This window comes from Pongo pygmaeus, chromosome 8 (assembly GCF_028885625.2).
Source record: "Pongo pygmaeus isolate AG05252 chromosome 8, NHGRI_mPonPyg2-v2.0_pri, whole genome shotgun sequence".
In the NCBI taxonomy this organism is placed as follows: domain Eukaryota; kingdom Metazoa; phylum Chordata; class Mammalia; order Primates; family Hominidae; genus Pongo; species Pongo pygmaeus.
Genome location: NC_072381.2, coordinates 24,217,790 through 24,238,942, shown reverse-complemented (window position 1 = coordinate 24,238,942; position 21,153 = coordinate 24,217,790). Strand labels below are relative to the sequence as shown.

At 36.3% G+C, this 21,153-nt stretch overlaps 1 protein-coding gene across 15 annotated transcripts in view; it reads right to left on the bottom strand.

Moving 5' to 3' along the window:
- Positions 1–21,153, bottom strand: part of KIAA1217 (KIAA1217 ortholog) — an 850,426-nt gene that overhangs the window by 489,476 nt on the left and 339,797 nt on the right. For 3 of the 15 annotated variants that reach the window (XM_063669645.1, XM_063669650.1, XM_063669652.1), the window contains exon 1: positions 19,530–19,744. The exons of 1 other annotated variant lie outside the window; for it this stretch is intronic. In XM_063669645.1, coding sequence (XP_063525715.1) covers positions 19,530–19,740 — 211 coding nt within the window. In that variant the 5' untranslated portion in view covers positions 19,741–19,744. Of the gene's footprint in view, positions 1–19,529; positions 19,769–21,153 lie in introns of those variants that run through there. 11 more of the 15 variants (XM_063669673.1, XM_063669674.1, XM_063669656.1 and 8 more) reach the window with 10 other exon arrangements.

Genomic DNA, 21,153 nt, shown 5'->3' with positions numbered 1-21,153 from the left:
TCCAGGAAATCCAGAGGACTCTCAATAAGATAAACCCAAATAAATATACACAAAGGCACATTATAATCAAATGGTCAAAAGTCAGAGAAAAAGAATTTTGAAAGCAGGAAGAGAAAAGAAACTTGTCACATACAAGGGAGCTTTGAGAAGATTTTCAATGGGTTTTTCAGCAGAATACTTGCAATTCAGAAGGGAGTGGGATGATATATTCAAAGTGCTAAAAGAAAAAATGCTGCCAACTAAGAAGATCATGCTGGGCAAAACTGTTCTTCAAAAATGTAGAAGAGATAAAGACTTTTCAGGACATATAGAGCTGAGAGAGTTTATCACCGCTACCTGCCTTACAAGAAATACTAAAGAGTTCTCCAACTTATAACAAAGGACACTAAACAGCAACACATTATCAGAAGAAAGTAGAAAAATCACTGGTAAAGGTAAATATATAGTCAAATACAGAATACTGTATTACTGTAACATTAGTGGTTAAATCATTGTATTTGAAATATAAAAGTTAAAATATAAAAGTATTAAAATTACCATAACTAAAAATATGTTAATGGATATACAATATAAATAGATACAAACTGTGACATCAATAACATAAATTGTGAGGGGAGAGGAAGTAAAAGTGTAGAGGTCTTATGTGTGATTGAAGCAAGGTTGCTATCAGCTTAAAACAGACTGTTACAATGTTAAATATTTTATGTAAACCTCATGGTAACCACAAAGAAAATACCTACAGAAGAAAAATACACACAAGAAAAATAGAATGGAATCAAAACATATTAATTTTTGAAAAGTCAACAAAACACAAGAAAGACAGTAAGAGAGGAAAAGAGGGACAAATGAACCATATGACATACAGAAAATGATCGTCAAAATGGCAATAGTAATAGAACAACCAGACAGAAAATCTACAAAGATACACGGAATTTGAGCAACATTTTACAACAAATGAACCAAATACTTATACAGAACAATAGCAGCAGAATACACATTCTTCTCTAGTACAAATAAAATATTCTTCAGGAGAGATCACATGTTAAGTCACAAAACAAAGGTCAGTATATTTGTTTTTTTTAAACAGGGTTTCACTCTCTCACCAAAGCTGTGACAAGGCTGTGACATCCTTGTGACACCAAAGATGTGGAGTGCCATCATAGCTCACTATAAACTTGAACTCCGGGGCTCAAATAATCCTCCTGCCTCAGCCTCCCAAGTATCTAGGACTACAGGCTTGTGTCACCATGCCCATCTCATTAAAACATTTTTTTTTTTTTTTGTAGAAACAGGGTCTTGCTATGTTGCCTAGGCTAGTATTGAACTACTGGCCTCATGTAATCCTTCCACCTTGGCCTCCTAAAGCAGTAGGATTGCAGGTATGATCCACTGTGTTTGGCCAAGTCTTAATAAATTTAGGAAGACTGTCTTTTCCAACCATAATGAAATGAAACTAGAAATCCATAGCAGAAGAAAAATTTGAAAATTCACAAATATGTAGAAATTAAACTACATGCTTTTGAACAACCAGTGAGTAAAAGAAAAAACCAGAAGGGAAATCAGAAAATATCTTGCAACCAACAAAAATGAAAATACAATACACCAAAACTATGGAATGCAGCAAAAACAGTGCTAAGAGAGAAATTTATAGGGATAAATGCCTACATTAAGAAGAAGAAACTAAGTCTAAAAGTTAGCAGAAAGAAGGAAATAAAGATTAGAACAGAAATAAATAGAACAGAGAATAGCAAAACAATAGGAAAAAAAATCAATGAGATTAAGAGTTAGTTTTCGAAGCAAAAAACAAAATTGACACACCTTTAGCTAGACTAAGAAAAAAAAAAGAGAAGACTCAAAGACAATCAGAAATAAAAAAGGAGACATTACTTACACCTGCTGCCACAGGAAAAAAGGATAAGAGACTACTATGAACAGATTGTAAGAGACTACTGTATGCCAACAAATTGGATAACCTAGATGAAATGGATACATTCCTAGAAACATACAGCTTACCAAGACTGGCTCATCAAGGAATAGAAAACTGGCATAGAGGCCAGGCGCGGTGGCTCACGCCTGTAATCCCAGCACTTTGGGAGGCCGAGGCGGGCGGATCGTGAGGTCAGGAGATCGAGACCATGGTGAAACCCCATCTCTACTAAAAATACAAAAAATTACCTGGGCGCAGTGGCTGGTGCCTGTAGTCCCGGTTACTCGGGAGGCTGAGGCAGGGCAATGGCGTGAACCCGGAAGGCAGAGCTTGCAGTGAGCCAAGATCATGCCACTGCACTCCAGCCTGGGCTACAGAGCCGAGACTCCATCTCAGAAACAAACAAACAAACAAAAAACTGGCATAGACATAACTAGTAAGGAAATTGAATTAGTAATCAAAAACCTTTTAACAAAAGCTCAGGACCAGATGGTTCACTGGTAAATCCAACCAAAAATTTAAAAAAGAATTAATTCTAACCCCCTCAAACACTTCCAAAAAACTGAAGAAGTGAGAACATTTCCAAACTCATTTTAGGAGACCAGCATTATCTTCATACCAAAGCCAGATAAGAACACTACAAGGAAAGAAAATTGTGGGCCCATATTATTGATGAACATAGATAAAACAACCCCTAACAAAATACTAGCAAACTGAATTCAACACCACACTAAAAGGATCACACACCATGACGAAGTGAAATTTATCCCTAGGGTGCAAGGATGGTGGAGCATATAAAAATAAATTAATGTGATACACCACATCAGCAGAATGAAGGCTAAAAATCACACGCTCATCTCAATAGATGCAGAAAATGTAATTATAAAATTCGAAACTTCATGATAAAAACTCTGAGCAAACTAGAAATAGAAGAAAATTACCTCAACATAATAAAGACCATATATGACAAGCTCATGGCTAACATCATACTCAATGGTGAAAACTTGAAAACTTTTCTTCTAAGATCAGGAGGAAGACAAGAATGATCACTCTTAATACTTCTATTCAATAAAGTAATGGGAGTTCTAGCCAGAGCAATTAGGCAAGAAAAAAAAGGCATCTAAATCATAAAGGAAAAAGTAAAGTTATCCTCCTCTGCAGATGACGTGACCTAACACACCCTTAGAAAATCCTAAAAACTCTAAGAAAAAAAGGTTAACTAATAAGTGAATTTAGTAAAGCTGCAGGGTATAAAATCAACACATGAAAATAAGTTGTGTTTCTATACACTAACAAACTACCGCAAAAGGAAATTAGAAAATTTATCCCATTTACAATAGCATCCAAAAGAATAAAATACTTAAGAATAAACTTAAGAGGTGAAGGATTTGCACACTGAAAATTATAAGACATTAATGAAAGAAATTAAAGAAGACACAAATAAATGGAAAATTTATTCCATGTTAACAAACAGGAAGACTTAATATTGTTAAAATGTTCATACTGCCCAGTAATCTACAGACTCAATGCAATCCTCACCAAAATTCCAATGAAATTTTTTACAGAAGTAGAAGATACAACTCTATAATTCACATGGAATCATGAAGGATCCTAAATAGCCAAAATATTTTCAGAAAAAAGAACAAAGCTGGAGGCATCATACTTCCTGATTTCAAAATATATTATAAATCTACAGTAATCAAAACAGAATGGTGCTGGCATAAAGACAGACATATAGACAAATGGTACAGAACTGAAAGCCCAGAAATGAACCCATGCATACACAATTAGCTGATCTTCAACAAAGGTACTAAGGTACACAGTGGGGAAGGGACCATCTCTTCAACAAATGGTGTTGGCAAAATTAGCCACATGCAAAAGACCCTTAACGTACACTGTACAAAAATGTCAACTAAAAATGAATCAAGAATTTAAACATAAGACCTGAAACTACAAATTTCCTAGAAGAAAACGGGGAAAGATTCATGACATTGGCCTCAGCAATGATTTCATGGAAATGACAACAAAAGCACAGGTGATGAAAACAAAAATAGAGAAGTGGGAGTACATCAAACTAAAAGGCTTCTGCACAGCAAAGGAGGCTTAATGGAGTGAAAAGGCAACCTGTGGAATGGGAGAAAATGTGTGTGAATCCCATATAGCTGGGAAGGGATTTTCCAAAGTATATAAGGAACACCTACAGTTTAATAGCAAAAAAAACCTAATAATCTGATTAAAAATGGGCTAAGAATTTGAATAGACACGACTCCGAAGAAGACATACAAATATCCAGTAGGTATATTAAAATATTAAAAGATGGTCAGCATCACTAATCATCAGGGACATTCCAATCAAAACCACAATGAGATATCACCTGTAATGTGCCACGACATGGATGAAACTTGAGGACATTATGCTAAGTGAAATAAGGTACTCACAGAAGGAAGAATACCATATGATTCCACTTATATGAGATATCTAAAATGGTCAAGCTCATAAAAACAGAGAGTAGAATTCTGGTTGCTTGGGATTGAGGGGAGAGACAAATGGCGAGTTACTATCTAATGAGTATAACATTTCAGTTATGCAAGATGAATGAATTTTCTAGATCTGCTGTACATGTTGTGTCTATAGTTAATACTATTGTATTGTATACTTAAAAATGTGTTAAGAGGCTAGATCACATGTTATGTTGCCATAATACATTTTGTTTATTTTTTATTTTTTTGACACAGGATCTTGCTCTGTCACCCAGGCTGGAGTGCAGTGGTAAGATCATGGTTCACTGCAGCCTCCACCTCCTGGACTCAAGCAGTCCTCTCACCTCAGCCTCCTGAGTAGCTGGGACTACAGGTGTGTGCCATGATGCTTAGCTAATTTAAATTATTTTTTTTGTAGAGATGGGGTCTTCCTATGTTACCCAGGCTGGTATTCTGTTAGGATTACAGGTGTGAGCCACCAAGCCCAGCCAAAATTGTTTTTTAAAGTATACCTTCTATTTTATCAGTTTTCTCTTCATTGTATTTACTCTGAATTTTAATTATAATTATGTAATTAAATACAATCTTTAATTATTACATTTTTCATTTCTAGAAGATCTATTTTTAAAATACCACAGTTCAATATTTCTAGACTGTTCTTTCAAAATATAATACATTTATTTTATATTCTGTATCTGATAGTTCTAATATTGGGAGTTTATGTAGATCAGATTCAGCAGGGTTCTTTTCCCTTCCTGCCTCTTACTCACAGTCATTTGTTTCCTTATGTATTCAGTGAAATTTTTATTGGGAACTCATGTTTTTGGTCATGTTTTTGGACCTTCATCTGTTGGAATTCTTAGATGCCTGAATACAAAGTGCTTTCTTTCCAATAGGATTTTCACTTTCTGCCTCCAGGTAGCTGGGTACATGGTCAAACTGGAACAATTAAATAGCATTTTTGGCTTTTGGATTTTTTTTTTCCTGTCGTATGATAATATAATGTTAGACCTGAGGTTAGACGTTTGTAGTACAGTCCTTTCTTTTTTCTTCTCCACCCAGACTCGAGGGTGAGCCAAGAGTTTTCCCCAAGGTCTCCCACTGCAAAGCGGGTACACTTTTTCTTCATCTCCTGATGGCGTCAATGCTGGTTTTGTTTCTTTTTTGTTTGTTTCTTTGAGATGGGGCCTCCCTCTGTCACCCAGGCTGAAGTGCAGTGGCGCAATCTTGGCTCACTGTAACCTCCATCTCCCAGGCTCAAGCGATCCTCCCATCTCAGACCCCCAAGTAGCTGGGACTACATGCACAAGCCACAACACCCAACTAATTGTGTTACCACTATTCTTCAGACTGAAGATTTCCTATTGTCAGTGAATGTGTCTTTTAAACTCCTCTGGGCAACAGGGGATTGAGAGAGGCCACTAAAGCAAATGATGGCTCCAACTTTCACTTAGTCCTTTGCATTGGAGCTTTTTTTTTATTTTGCTTTTCCCTCAGAGGATTTTCTTTACTTTCTGCCAGAGCAACCAGGCATTATAAAAGACATTTGGGGTATTTTTTTTTTAATTTAGTGTTTTTAGCTGTAGCCTTCTGCAAGGGCATTCTCTGAACATCTATTATGTACAGCTCCTGTTATTATTTGTTGATGATTCTTCTATTTATAGCTATTCAAAAAATTTCGTGAAATAACTTTAATAAGTAGGGCACAAATAGAATAGATTTGAGATTTTCCTAGTGTGTTGTATTTAAGTATTGAAGATGCTTCTTCAAAAATCTCTAAGAATGTAAATAGAAGTTTTATCAGGAAAAAAATGACTTTACATTGTGCCAGAAATTGAAGTAGCAAATAAGCCCTCACCTTCTTAGAAAGAACTTCATCATCAAAACCAGAAAACTCCATTCTCAAGGAGAGAGGAAGGACAGTCACACAAATACTAACAAACCGTATAAAATAATTATGTGATGCAAATCTGAAATTACAAGTAAGAATGGAAGGATGCTGAATGCTTCTAAATGGCTCCCCATGGCTGAGTCTTTCTTCTTAAGGTGGAGTAGGGGTCCCTTTGGCGATGTGTGAGAAATATTTGTGGATACTTGAAGCTATAAATTAAACATGGTAGGAAGCATTTTAATTCTGATGGTAATTTAGTTCAACATAGTCTAATATTAAATTAAACAAGATATTATGGACTAGATTATAAGACTTCCATCATTTTAAATATAAATTTCCAAGAAAATTCTTTTTCTTTTTATTTTTTGAGACAGGGTCTCACTCTGTTGCCCAGGCTGAAGTGCAGTGGCACCCTCTCAGCTGACTGCAGCCTCGACTTCCTGGGATCAAGCAATCCTCCCACCTCAGCTTCCCGAGTAGCTGAGAGTACAGGTGCATGCCACCATGCCTGGCAATTTTTTTTCTTTTTTGTAGAGACAGGGTTTTGCCATGTTCCGTGGGATGGTCTCCAACTCCTGAGCTTAAGCAATCTGCTTGCCTCAGCTTCCCAAAATGCTAGGATTATAGGTATGAGCCACCATGCCTAGTTTCCAAGAAAATTCTTATTTGGAGTATAGTCATATGCTGCATAACAAAATTTTGGTTAAGGACAAATCACGTATACAACAGGAGTCCCATTAGATTATAATACTGTATTTTTTCCTGTACCTTTTCTATGTTTAGATGCACAGATACTTACCATTGTGTTACAATTGTCTACAGTATTCAGTACAGTAATCTGCTGTACAGGTGTATAGCCTATGAGCAGTAGGCTATACCATATAGCCTAGGTGTGTAGTAGGCTATGCCAACTAGGTTTATATAAGTATACTTATGATGTTTGCACAATGATGAAATTACCTAATGACATATTTCTCATAACATATCTTCATAATTGAGTAATGTATGACTGTATTTGTTTGCAACTGCAGAAGGGGCAGGCATGAATTTGTTTCTGTTGGGAGGAAATGCGTAGAATACCCTGACCTGGAGTTTTAAAAGAAAGTTCTCAAGTTAGTGCACATAAGCCTTAATACTTTCATCCTATCTTTGCTCCTGCTTTGAAGCTCGAATCTTGGAATATCGCAGGGTCCTGGGCTACTTTCTCTTCTCAGAGATGGGCCACATTCTCTTCTCTTTTCTATCCCCTTCAATCTCCCTGGGTGTTCATCCAATCTCATGGCTTTAAATAGCACTCATATACTGGTGATTCACTTATTTATATCTGTAGCTTCTGTCCTGCGCTGATCTCTAGATCCATGTATTCAAATTCCTATCTGGCATCTCCTCTTGAGTGCTTATAGCTGTGCCACATTAACATCACAAAGAAAACTTGATTTTCTCAATTCCCAAAACCTGCTCCTTCCCTATCTCTCATTACTCTCCATCACTTTGCCTTAATTTTTGTCATAGAGCCAACAGTTAAACCCCGTGGAACCACAGCCTTCATCTCTCATCGCCTTCATCTTGGTTAGATCCTAGAATAATGCCTGACACTTAGCCTAATAAATGTTCACTGATGGAAGAGAAAAATGAACAAACTTTTTTTTTCCCCTGAAATTATTTCAGTCTCTTCCTCTCTCCATGTTTCCCTCACCAGCCACACAGGTTTACTTTGCTATTTCCTATATGCAACCAACATGGTCTATTATGATGCTTCCTTTCTCATTCTACCTGGTGAACTCATATTACCTGGGGGAAATGGCCTGTTCTTCTGTGCATTCATGCCATTTTGTATATGAATCTATTCAGAAAATTCCATTTAGATATCCAGATAACCTGGTTATTTCTATCACTGTATAATACTCCTCAGGGCAAGAACAATGTTTTTCTTATTTTTAACCTTCCAGTATTTAGCACAATGCCAGACACATAGTAGATGGTTAAATAGGTTTCTTTCTTTCTTTTCTTTTTTTTTTTTTTTGAGTGGGCAAAGGCATTGTAGGAATCATAGTTTCAGAAAACAACCTAATCAACAGGGTAAAATATTAAAACATTGGCTCAAGAAAAGTCTAACTAATGTATATCCTACATATATTGAAAATGGAACTACTTAAGTTTATTAATTCCAAACTAATGAGTATGTTAAAAATGTAATATACCAGCATAATACTATATATATATATTCATAATGCATATGATAAGCTGTCAGACACAAGCATAATATTCTACAGTCTAAATAATTGTGTTTAAACCATGAATGTCTGTTAAAGTCTAACTTGTGTATCATATTTATAAATATGAATTGCCCAGAAATACAAAATATAACAAAAGTTATCTGTGTTCCTGAGAGATACATTTAACCAATGTTTATGGTATGTAAGAAGAGATTCTTTACTTAGTTATAGTCTCCTCTAGGTTATTTTAGTAATGGAATTGTATATTTTGGAAACATGGGGAACAAAATTACACTGAATTCAATTGAAATTTTTCCTGTTACAAAACAAGGGGAGAAAACCATGCAGGCAGACTTTGTGGTCTGCCTTAAAACTCTAAAGATTATTAACTTAAGAAACCATAATAGTTAACCTGCTATAGCACTGTCACCAGGAAGAAGGTTCTTCTTTTGTCTAGATTTTCAAATTCTCAGATATCTCTCCTACTCATATGTGGCCATGAGCTAGGAAGGGCGGTATCATGTGATTATAGAAGAGATGGGTAATCTGATAGGCAGATTGATAGGTAGAGAGGCTCGTGATAATTTGCTCCTAAATAGCCAAGATTGATAAAACTACTCTTAAGAACATATATAGCATATAATAATATAAGGAAATGATTTATTTGCTTGGGAGATATAGCCCCATATAAAAAGGTAATCACATACTCTTCCATCTATACTAATTCTAATTATTTTTCAAATGGCCAAGTTCCGATAGCTTAAATGAATGTAATATAATAGAAGTATTTTAAATGTAAAGTGGCTCATTAGACTTGAAAACTAAAAGTTGGAAGCAATATATGCACCAAGAACTGAATACAGGGAAATTAAATGAAAAAGTAGTTTAGATAGCAAAATATTCTACTGGAGTTGGCTAAAACTATAATTTGTGATTCTGTATAATCTCTTAAGTTCTTTACAAAAAAAATATTTCCCTGGGACATTAATCTAATGTTTGGAAGGTGCTGACTAGTACATAATTTAGGAAAATATTTATAAAAATAGAGCTTGTTACTTTAGTTTCCACTCCAGTTAAAGCAGAAACAGAAAATCATTTTGTGATTTTTTAACGTTATTGAGATAAGGAAAGTTTCTTTATCAGATCCATTAGAGACAAGCCACCAAAAACAAACCTGTGTCTTATAAACATAATAAAAGATACTGCTCACATGTTATCAGCATTAAAGGAGCCCTGATTATAACTTAGTTACATAGATAAAATCCAATAAAGAATCGGCACAACCATTGCCTGCTCAATGCACACTCTTCTTGAACTTGGAGTATGCAAGTAGCAACAGAAAATAAGAGTGCAGGTAACAGAGCACGAGAGACACAATATATCAGAGGTTAATAACAAGCCATGCCAATTGGCTTAGGTAGAGTTCATGACCAAGAATCCAAAAGTAAGTGCAACAAAAACAAAGATAAATAAATGGGACATAATTAAACTAAAAAGCTTCTGCACAGCAAAAGAAATAATCAGTAGAGTGAACAGACAACACACAGAGTAGGAGAAAATTTTTGCAAAGTATGCATTTGAAAAAGGACTAATATCCAGAGTCTACAAGGAACTCAAACAAATCAGCAAGAACAAAACAAATAATCCCATCAAAAAGTGGGCAAAGGACATGAATAGACAATTCTCAAAAGAAGATATACAAATAGCCAACAAACATATGAAAAATGTTCAACATCACTATCAGGGAAATGCAAATCAAAACCACAATGAGAAACCACCTTACTCCTGTAAGAATGGCCATAATTTAAAAATAAAGAAATAACAGATGTTGGCGTTGATGTGGTTAAAAGGGAAAACTTTGACACTGCTGGTGGGAATGTAAACTAGCACAACCACTATGGAAAACATAGAGATTCCTTAAATAAGGAAATATTTTATAGTGGAATCTCTATGGAAAACATAGAAATTCCTTAAGTAACTAAAAGAAGAACTATTGTTTGACCTAGCAATCCTATTACTGGGTATCTACCCAGAGGAAAAGAAGTCATTATATGAAAAAGACACTTGCACATGGATGTTTATAGCAGCACAATTCACAATTGCAAAAATGTGGAACCAGCCTAAATGCCCATCAACCAATGAGTGGATAAAGAAAATGTGGAATACTACTCAGCCATAAAAAGGCATGAAATAATGTCATTTTCAGCAACCTGGATGGAGTTGGAGATCATTATTTTAAGTGAAGTAACTCAGGAATGGAAAACCAAACATCATATGTTCTCACTTATAAGCAGGAGCTAAGCTATGAGGATGCAAAGGCGTAAGAATGATATAATGGACTTTGGGAACTCAGGGGGAAGGGTGTGAGTTGGGTGAGGGATAAAAGACTACACATTGGGTAGAGTGTACATTGCTTAGGGGATCAGTGTACCAAAATCTCAGAAATCACCACTAAATAACTTTTCCATGCAACCAAACACTAACTGTTCCCCCAAAATTAGTGGAAAAAAAAAAAAAAGAAACCATGTTAAGAAGTGGACATTTGAAGGGAAACCTGGAGGTGTTCTAGCAGTTTTTGCTTTTTCTGCTTAGGATATATACAAGGAGAAAAAGCACTGAGTTAGAAGACATTGATTCAAACTAGTGTACCTCTAGTCTTGATCAAAACAACTAACTCTGGCTTTTTCCTTAGATATTTTAAGAGAGATAATTTACTTCAAACTATACTACAAGGCTACAGTAACCAAAACAGCATGGTACTGGTACCAAAACAGATACATAAACCAATGGAACAGAACAGAGCCTCAGAAATAACACCACACATCTACAACCATCTGATCTTTGACAAACCTGACACAAACAAGCAATGGGAAAAAGATTTCCTATTTAATAAATGGTATTGGGAAAACTGGATAGCCATATGCAGAAAACTGAAACTGGACCCCTTCCTTACACCTTATAAAAAATCAACTCAAGATGGATTAAAGGCTTAAATGTGAGACCTAAAACCATAAAAATCCTAGAAGAAAACCTAGGCAATACCATTCAGGACATAGGCATGGGCAAGGACTTCATGACTAAAACACCAGAAGCAATGGCAACAAAAGCCAAAATTGACAAGTGGGATCTAATTAAACTAAAGAGCTTCTGCACAGCAAAAGAAACTATCATCAGAGTGAACAGGAAACCTACAGAATGGGAGAAAATTTTTGCAATGTATCCATCTGACAAAGGGCTAATATCCAGAATCTACAAAGAACTTAAACAAATTTACAAGAAAAAACAAACAACCCCATCAAAAAGTGGGCGAAGGATATGAACAGACACTTCTCAAAAGAAGACATTTATGCAGCCAACAAACATATGAAAAAATGCTCATCATCACTGGTCATTAGAGAAATGCAAATCAAAACCACAATGAGATACCATCTCATGCCAGTTAGAATGGCGATTATTAAAAAGTCAGGAAACAACAGATGCTGGAGAGGATGTGGAGAAATAGGAATGCTTTTACACTGTTGGTGGGAGTGTAAATTAGTTCAACCACTTTGGAAGACAGTGTGGCGATTCCTCAAGGATCTAGAAATAGAAATACCATTTGACCCAGCAATCCCATTACTGGGTATAAACCCAAACGATTATAAATCATTCTACTATAAAGACACATGCACACGTATGTTTATTGCAGCACTATTCACAATAGCAAAGACTTGGAACCAACCCAAATGTCCATCAATGATAGACCAGATAAAGAAAATGTGGCACATATATACCATGAGATACTATGCAGCCATAAAAAAGGATGAGTTCATGTCCTTTGCAGGGCCATGGATGAAGCTGGAAACCATCATTCTCAGCAAACTATCACAAGAACAGAAAACCAAACACCACATGTTCTCCTAATGTAGAAATACCTAATGTAAGTGACAGGTTGATGGGTGCAGCAAATCACCATGGCATGTCTATACCTATGTAACAAAACTGTATGTTCTGCACATGTACCCCAGAACTTAAAGTATAACAATAAAAATAAATAAATAAATAGAGTTAAAAAAAGAGATAATTTATATGATCTTTAGGTTTCTATGCCACTATAAAACTCGGAGACTGTTAATTCTCTTTTCCACAGTGGTTCATGCTTCTCTAATGCAAGTGCATTTAGTTTTTCATCACATTTTTGAGTTATTGATCTCTCTACCCTAAGCGGGCTATGCCAGGGTAACCAAAACTACAGATCAGCTCAGAGAAAACCCCAGATTAACTTTAAGAGGTGACTCTATACTCCTTTCCTGACATACTGAATTTCAACAGAATCTAGGAAGAAAATAAAGTATGGTAAGAAGAATTACTTATATTTCTTACTTCTCATGCATGACTAGGTGGGATAATTTTTTTTTTTTTTTGAGACGGAGTCTCACTCTGTCGCCCAGGCTGGGGTGCAGTGGCACGATCTCGGCTCACTGCAACCTCCGCCTCCAAGGTTCAAGCAATTCTGCCTCAGCCTCCTGAGTAGCTGGGATTACAGGCGCCCGCCACCATGGCCAGCTAATTTTTGTATTTTTAGTAGAGATGGGGTTTTACCATGTTGGTCAGGCTGGTCTTGAACCCCTGACCTCGTGATCCACCTGCCTCGGCCTCCCAAAGTGCTGGGATTACAGGCGTGAGCCACCATGCCCGGCCAATATTTTTTTTTTTTTTTTGAGACAGAGTCTTGCTCTGTCACCCAGGCTGGGGTGCAGGGGTGTGATCTCGGCTCACTGCAACCTCTGCCTCCCAGGTTCAAACAATTTTCCTGCCACAGCCTCCCAGGTAGCTGGGATTACAGGCACCTGCCACCACGCCTGGCTAATTTTTGTATTTTTAGTAGAGGCAGGGTTTACCATTTTGGCCAGGCTGATCTCAAACTCCTGACTTCAAGTAATCCACCCGCCTTGGCCTCCCAAAGTGCTAGGATTAAAGGCGTGAGCCACTGTGCCCAACCTGGGAAAAAATTTTAAATAAGATTAGTCAAGAAACGGAAAACTCTAGAAGTAAGTGTAATTTTTCATATTCACACAGTCATAGCTCATACTATATTTAATTGGAGAAAAATTGCCATTAAATACTCTTAAGCAAATTGAGTATGTTTACTTTTCATTTGTACAGTGGCTGCTCAGAGTAAGCTCTGCAAATTGTAGCGAAAGGATGAGGAGAAACGTAATGACCCATATAGATATGTAATGCTTGGATCTGGACTAACTGGTCTCAGTAATGAGCCAAAACTATGAATTTAATAACTGTGAGCATAAGTTGCCAGTGCTCTGTTGATTACATACTGTACCCTTGACCTCTGATCTTCTCAACAAATGAGTAGAATTGGTCCTAAAGGCAGTCAGATAAAGAAAGGCACATAATCAATATAAATCCATTGCTGTTTCTAGAAAATACTAGAAAAAGTATAAGTCCTATCAATGGATGATACCCATTGACTGGTATTATCAGCTTGCTCCTTATTATTAGGAAAAAGCCATACACTGAGTGCACCTTTTCAAGACATTGCCTATCCACACCCATGACTGCCTTCAGGCTACTTCACTGTGCACTGGTCTAAGATAACTACAGTCATCAGCAGGGTCCAGAATAAATTTGAGTGCCACTAGCAAGAGGACACACTTTTTGTTCTCCAAGTATTAATACAGAGGTGGACAATGTTGAGCTCCAGGTATCTAAAGGTGATCTCAATCTACATGTGCTATAGAAAAGAAGATGCATGTAAGTTTACTCCTTAAACATAAAGAATAAGGCAAGGTATGCAATCAACCAGGGGCTGATAATAGAGTTTTCTTGGTATGGGTACATGCATAGTATTTGCAACAGAGTAAGATTTTATTCTCTACAGCAATTGTAGGTATGTAAATAGAGAAGCCATTGTGCTTGACTTACAGTATTCATACAGGATATGAGCTCTTGAGAACACTGGACACACATTAACTAAGTCATTAATCCTCATCACTACTTCTACCCATAAACCACATATTATTATTCTTTAATGGTTGACGAAATTCAATCCAGAAGGATAATTGCCTTGCTCAAGGCCACAGAGGGAGCCTGTGTCAGAAGAGAATTAGACTTGAGTGATTTTTGGCCTGCAGGCTTGTACTAGGACCACCAGGTCACATGTGATGGAAGAGCCTTTCTTGAATTGTATGCTCTGTGTGTGTGTGTGTGTGTGCGTGCACACACACATGTGTGTGTTTGTGTGTGTGTATACTCATGTCTGCAGGGATAAGTATACATATTAGGACAGCAAGGCCCTATAGACAATGTATCCTTTAATTTATTTCAATATTAGAATAGCATTTACAGTTTTGTGATGCATTTATTAACTCTGAAATTTGTTCTCATCCTTTTCCACTTCTTTGTTTTGTTTAAGATACAATAATCCTGGGCAACAAATAAAAATGCTGAAAACAGAAGAGCTTATTCTGAATTGCAGAGTGCCACCAGAAAGATTTTTCAGGAACTAGCTAACCAATCACAAAGTGTTAACTCATTTTATTAACTTATCTGATGAGCGAATTGCTTTTTTTGTGTAGAAAGGTGGTCTAGCATCACGGTGAAATGTGCAAGTACAAGGCTCAAAACCACTGGAATTAGAATTCCGGCTCTACTTCTTATTGTCTGCATCATCTTGGGAAAATAACTCAAAACTCTGTGATATGGTTTGGCTCTATGTTCCCATCCAAATCTTTTGTCAGATTGTAATCCCCATGTGTCAGGGGAAGTGCATAGTGGGAGGTGACTGAATCATGGGGGCGGATTTCTCCCTTGTTTTTCTTGTGATAGTGAGTGAATTCTCATGAGATTTGATGGTTTAAAAGTGTGGCACTTCCTCCTTCGCTCTCTCTTTTTCTCCTGCTTCACCATGGTAAGATGTGCTTGCTTCTCCTTCGTTTTCCGCCATTATTGTAAGTTTCCTGAGGCCTCCTCAGCCATGCAGAACTGAGTCAATTAAATCTCTTTTCTTTATAAATCTCAGGTAGTTCTTTACAGTAGTGTGAGAATGGACTAATACACTCTCTGTCTTTTTCCTTATCAGCAAAATAGGAATAGCAATAGGACTATAAAACAGGATCGTTGTGAGGACTATATGAGTCAGTGTATTTATAATGTGCTTAGAAGTGTGCTGGCCACATAGGAAGAGCCCAGTAGATGTTAGGTATCATTGTCGTCGTCGTCGTCGTCGTCATCATCATCATCATCATCATCATCATCATCATCATCATCATCATCATCATCATCATAAATATATAAGAGATGGAAGCTATTTTTTCAAACCAAGTTTGAAGTCAGTTTTATATCCTCTTCTAAAGAATGTTGTTCTTTAGAACCGTTAAAAGTTAAACATAAATAAAATAAATAAATAAATAAGTAAATAAGATCAGGACAAAACAATTTAGGGTCAGAGGAACCAGAAAGCCCAAGAAGAAATGCCACATTCTAAGATATTGGCTCATATCCTCATCCTGAACAAAATTGTTGACATATATCAACACATACACTTCAATATTCACTTTCCATTTGGTGGGTTTGTATCATGAAAAAATTCTCCATAGGTGAACATGAGTTTCAAGGCTGTTGTCCTAAGGATTATTGATTGCCAGGCTCTTCTGTTCTAGGGGTCAATTCAGACCATTGGTTCAGAATAAAAACACACCAGTATCACACTGATATGGTTACCCTCATCATGAAACATGGGTATATGGTGCCATCAGATTGGAACAGGCAATGATAAGTACATTAGGTAGATGAAGTACACGAATATATTGCTTATATACAGAAAATAACGCCATGTGTTTTGGTCCCCAAATAATCAGAATTTAAAAAGCTTCTTGGAAATTAAAAATATGATGATGATCAAAACTAGATAGCAGAAGAGTTGGAATATAAGATTAAGAAAATCTCCCAGAAAAACTCCAGAGATAAAAGCTTAAACATATAAGGGAAAGATGAGTATCAGAAAAATTGGTGTGGTAGATTCAAGAGCCAACTCCTAGGAGGTCCATAAAGAGAGAACTAGAGCAAATAGAGAGAAAGAAATTATCAAAGAATTGATAGGAAAGAATACCCAGAACCAAAGGCCATTATTCCTCAAATTGAAAGAGCCCATCAAGCCAAAATGAATGACTAAAACACCTATACTTTTAAATACTTCAGTGAAATTTCAGAACATCAAGGATAAAGAAGGAGATCCTTAAAGCTTCAAGACAGAGAGAGAGAAAAAAATCACCTACAAAGGAAACTGAATCTTTCAACAACACAGGACTTCTCATCAACACTTCTAGATCTAAAAAGACAATGGAGAAAGACCTTTAACATTATGAGGAAAAAATTATTTTTGGTCTAAAAATCTATGCCTGTCCAAAGTATCATTGAAATGTGAAAATAAAATAAAGATGTTTTTTGGACAGGCAAACATTTAGAAAGTTTACCTGTCATTTAGTTTTCCTTAAGCTTCTTGGGAATGTGCTTTCACAAAATAACTAAGGAAAGTAAGAGATACCTGTTCAGGAGTTCTAGAAATCAGGCAGGAAAGAGCAGGGCAGAAGGACTGAGGGATGCAGAGAAAAGCATCTAGAAAAAAAGGGGCGTTCTATGAATATAACCATGACCATACAGTCCTTTGGAGGATAGAGATGCTGAGGACAGAAGACTAAAGACTTTAAAACTGTAAGAGAAAATGATTTAGCACACTTTTCAGCTTAGCAATAAAAGGATTTATGAGGTCATATTAGTTACACACTTTACTGATTTTCAACTTTTAGAATTAGCCTATAGATGGATGATGGAAAACTAATTATGATAACCAAACATAACTATTATCAATATTTTAATACCCAAATAAAAGTACGGAAGAGAAAATTTAAGAAGTGGAGAGGGGAGCATGGAAAAGAGGTGAAAGGAAGGGTCACTACACTAATCTAAGAAATACACTAAATGGGAGATACACTTAAAAAAAAAGTCAGAAATATATCAGGGTGCCCTCATTTAACAAATTACACAAGAGAGAAATAAAGTCTGACACATGATAAGCTGCATCAAGATTAAGCTAAACCTTGTGGACCAAATGAAATAAACATTCTAAAGAACTAACACAAAAATCTTAGTGAGGAGGACAAAAAACACCACATCAATTCCACATAAATCTCAGATGGTGTGGCTATTATTGGATTTCTTGATCTTACGACAACCACATTCCGTGAAAGCCTAATGCAACAGAGCTATCTTAGAAAGAGACTCATAGTCCGATTTGCCAACTATTAAAGGTTTCTATTGGTGCTATATGATACAATGTGTTGGATTTAAAAAATACTGATTAAAGAATAAAAACAAATATACGTGATGATGATATCTTTCACAAATAATCCAGTCCTGCTGCCAGTATCAAAATGTCTTGTCGTAGAATACTTCCTTTTCCTCTCAGAGAAACTCAAAAAATCCCCCAACTTATTATTTTATAATTTACCACAGTTTATTTATTTATTTTTTTACAAAAGTATGTCTTATTTACATTGATCTTGGACTTTAATGGTCACTCTTGGTTTTAAATGACTTTGAATGAATCCCAACCCAAACCTGTTATCAAAGAAAATTATTTTCACCCACTAAGTCTATTTAAACATGTTCTCACAGGTTGCCGTGAAAAGGTCAGCATTTTGAATAAGTCTTTGGAATAAGCACCGAGCCTCGGATTGTTTGTTTAAAAAAGGATATACTCTGTATAAATGTTTGGACACTCTTTAGGTTGAGGTAGTTGACATTCCTTTTCTAAGAATTTTTCAGATTTTTATACATAGTCTAACAGAAAAGAAAGTTTTTCTTTTATGCAGCCAAAATTCATTCTATTCAGCCACTTCCATCAATACTTCTAACGTCTTCTAGTGTTCATTGCACATGGCTTTTATGAAGCATTTTGGTCTCTGTTTGTTATACAAGCATGTCATTGATCACAGTGGATGAAACAATAATAACAAAACTAAGGGAAAACTTAAAATCTTCTGGACAGATACTTACATCTTCGAAATAGTACAGGGCACAAAAGTGTATCATTGCATATTTGTTTGTCATAGTTTTTAATGGAGAAGAAGTCAGGTTTAAAATTATAAAATAGACTTTTTAGAAAATAAAAACTCCCAGTTATAAGAATGAGAATATTAAAACAATTTTTTATCTTACTATAAAATCACAGGGCCAAATATTACATTTGTAGTAGAGAACTCAAACTCTATTAAAATAAGTATTATAAATGCTGCTTAGTGATTTAATACGTAGTTCTTGGTACAATGGGGGAAATTACTATTATATTTTTAGCTATGATTTCATTGCCCTCTGTGATTATATACGCTAAAATAACAGATAGCTTTAGTTACTACATTTCTCAATTCCTGGGCAAATATCCACCATCACTCTTGCTAGGTGAAACATTCCAACATTCACCTGAGAAGCCTAATTTAAATGCTCCAGGTAACAACACTAGCAGGAATTTTTATCACGCTTTTCAAGGAACCATACATTAGTATTCTCAGATACAATTCATTTTTAAAAGAGACTAAACAATTAAGCATGCAACACTTCCATTACTGGTTAATGATGAGGTTTTAGAACAATTTCCTTCTTCTTTTTTTTGTTTCTATTCACATAGGTAAAGGGTAAGAAACTTTGAGTATGATTGGATTATGAAAGAGTACAAAACACAACCAAGAATAAAATCTGTTATTCTGGAAGACAAGTGAAAACTATCAGCATTTCTTATTTCATTCATTAATTAATGACAGAAAGTTCCATCACCTCTATCTTCCTAATAATTATTGGTTATTTTTAGCAACACATTCCAGGATTTTAGAAAATTTCACATTCAATCAGATGGATAAGTTTTGAAGCCATGAAAGTCTCATTCATTGAAGTTACCGGTCAGTATTGTTAAGCAGGAAGTTTCTAAGCAAACGCTCACAAAAGCAGTGGATTTCAAACATTACCTTTGTGTGGTGTAGCTTTCCGCTGGGCAGGAGTTGCCGCCGTTTGCACCTGCTGCTGTTTGACCAAATTTCCTTCACTCCCAGTTCTCGAAATTTTCTCACCTAAGCTGTTTTTTTTCTGTTTGCTGTTCAAATCATCCCGCCTAGCTGATGGCAGCTTAGAAGCTGCATTAGAGAAGAAAGGTCTAGCCAAGCGAGAGGGTTTGGACATTTTAAGTGGCAGAAAAAACAACAAGAAAAAAAAAAACTCCAGAATGTTACCTGCTGGGGCAGCAGATTCTAAAAAATCCTTTGAGCTTCACTTTTCAACGGACACAGTTACAGTATGAAGTGCAGCTGGACGGAAAGTGCTGGGCTGCCACTTGGATCTCTTTTAAACACAAGGCATCATGTAGCCCCGTAGCCCATTTACGGGACCTGTGGAATGTAAATCTGTGTTTCTAAGATGCCGGTGACAGTTCTGCAATGGTAAATGCTCCAATTCAGAGCAAACGGCAGATGCTGCAATAGGGAATATGAAATGCACACACACACACACACACACACACACACACGATACTCCTTGCATGCACAGACTACACACCAGACAGCCTAGAAGTGGAAAAATAATGTAAATATTACCCCACCCACTCAGGTACAATACATAAAAATAAGCCAGATGTGCGGTTATATTATTATGAAGTGCATACCACGTTCAGTTTCCAGGCATTAGTTCAAGCAAATATTTCCTTGCTTTAGCACATTCCTATAGTATATTCCAAGAGGTGACCGTGTAACAAATGCCCACCTTACATAATTACTTCTCCTGCTGTTTACAGAACAGGCACAGCACCATGACAAAGTAAGAAAACAGAAGAATGTAATTTCCAACCTTTTCGGGCTGCCACAGGGTACCGACTAATTGATAAAATGGGCGATTGTGTGTCTGTGTGATGTGTTATGGGATGTGTATGTATGTGTGTATGTGCACATGTGTGTGCGTCAGAGAGAGAGAGTCAGGGAAAGAGATATAAATTATTTTACCTTTTAAAGAGCTTGGAGTTTATTCTAACAAATACTTGTACTTAGCGTGCTTTACAAAAAACAATAGTCATGATGTAAAAATCAAATGTGTTCAAGGGGTCACATTTTTCAAGGCTGAAAACATTCCTTCCACCAGTTGAACATGTAGCCCATACCAGAAGCATACAACCTCTCCTCCACTAAGGATAACCATTTTCCCTCTTAGTTTCCCATGTCAGTGATTTTTATGACTTGAGGTTAAGCTGTTTCCAACCTCAATTATTCTGTGTTCCCTTGGGGAGAGTCTACACAAACTCTCTATGAACTATAAAAGGGTTCTGGGAAGATGTGGTCATATAACTCCACTCCAAGTGTAAATACCGTGCTATTCCCCATTTACAGTTGATAAATGTGAAGCTACTTAGCACTTTATCAGATGCAGTTATGTGCTGGAAAGAGTATAAATTTTGGAATCAATGGGAACAGGAGTTACCTCTAAATTCTAAATGTGGGCCCAGTCCTGGGCAAGTTACCTTCCCTGGCTTTTCGTTATTAAAATTGGGATAGTAATTTTTTCCATGTAGAGTTACTACATAGATCAACTGAAATGACAACTCTGCAC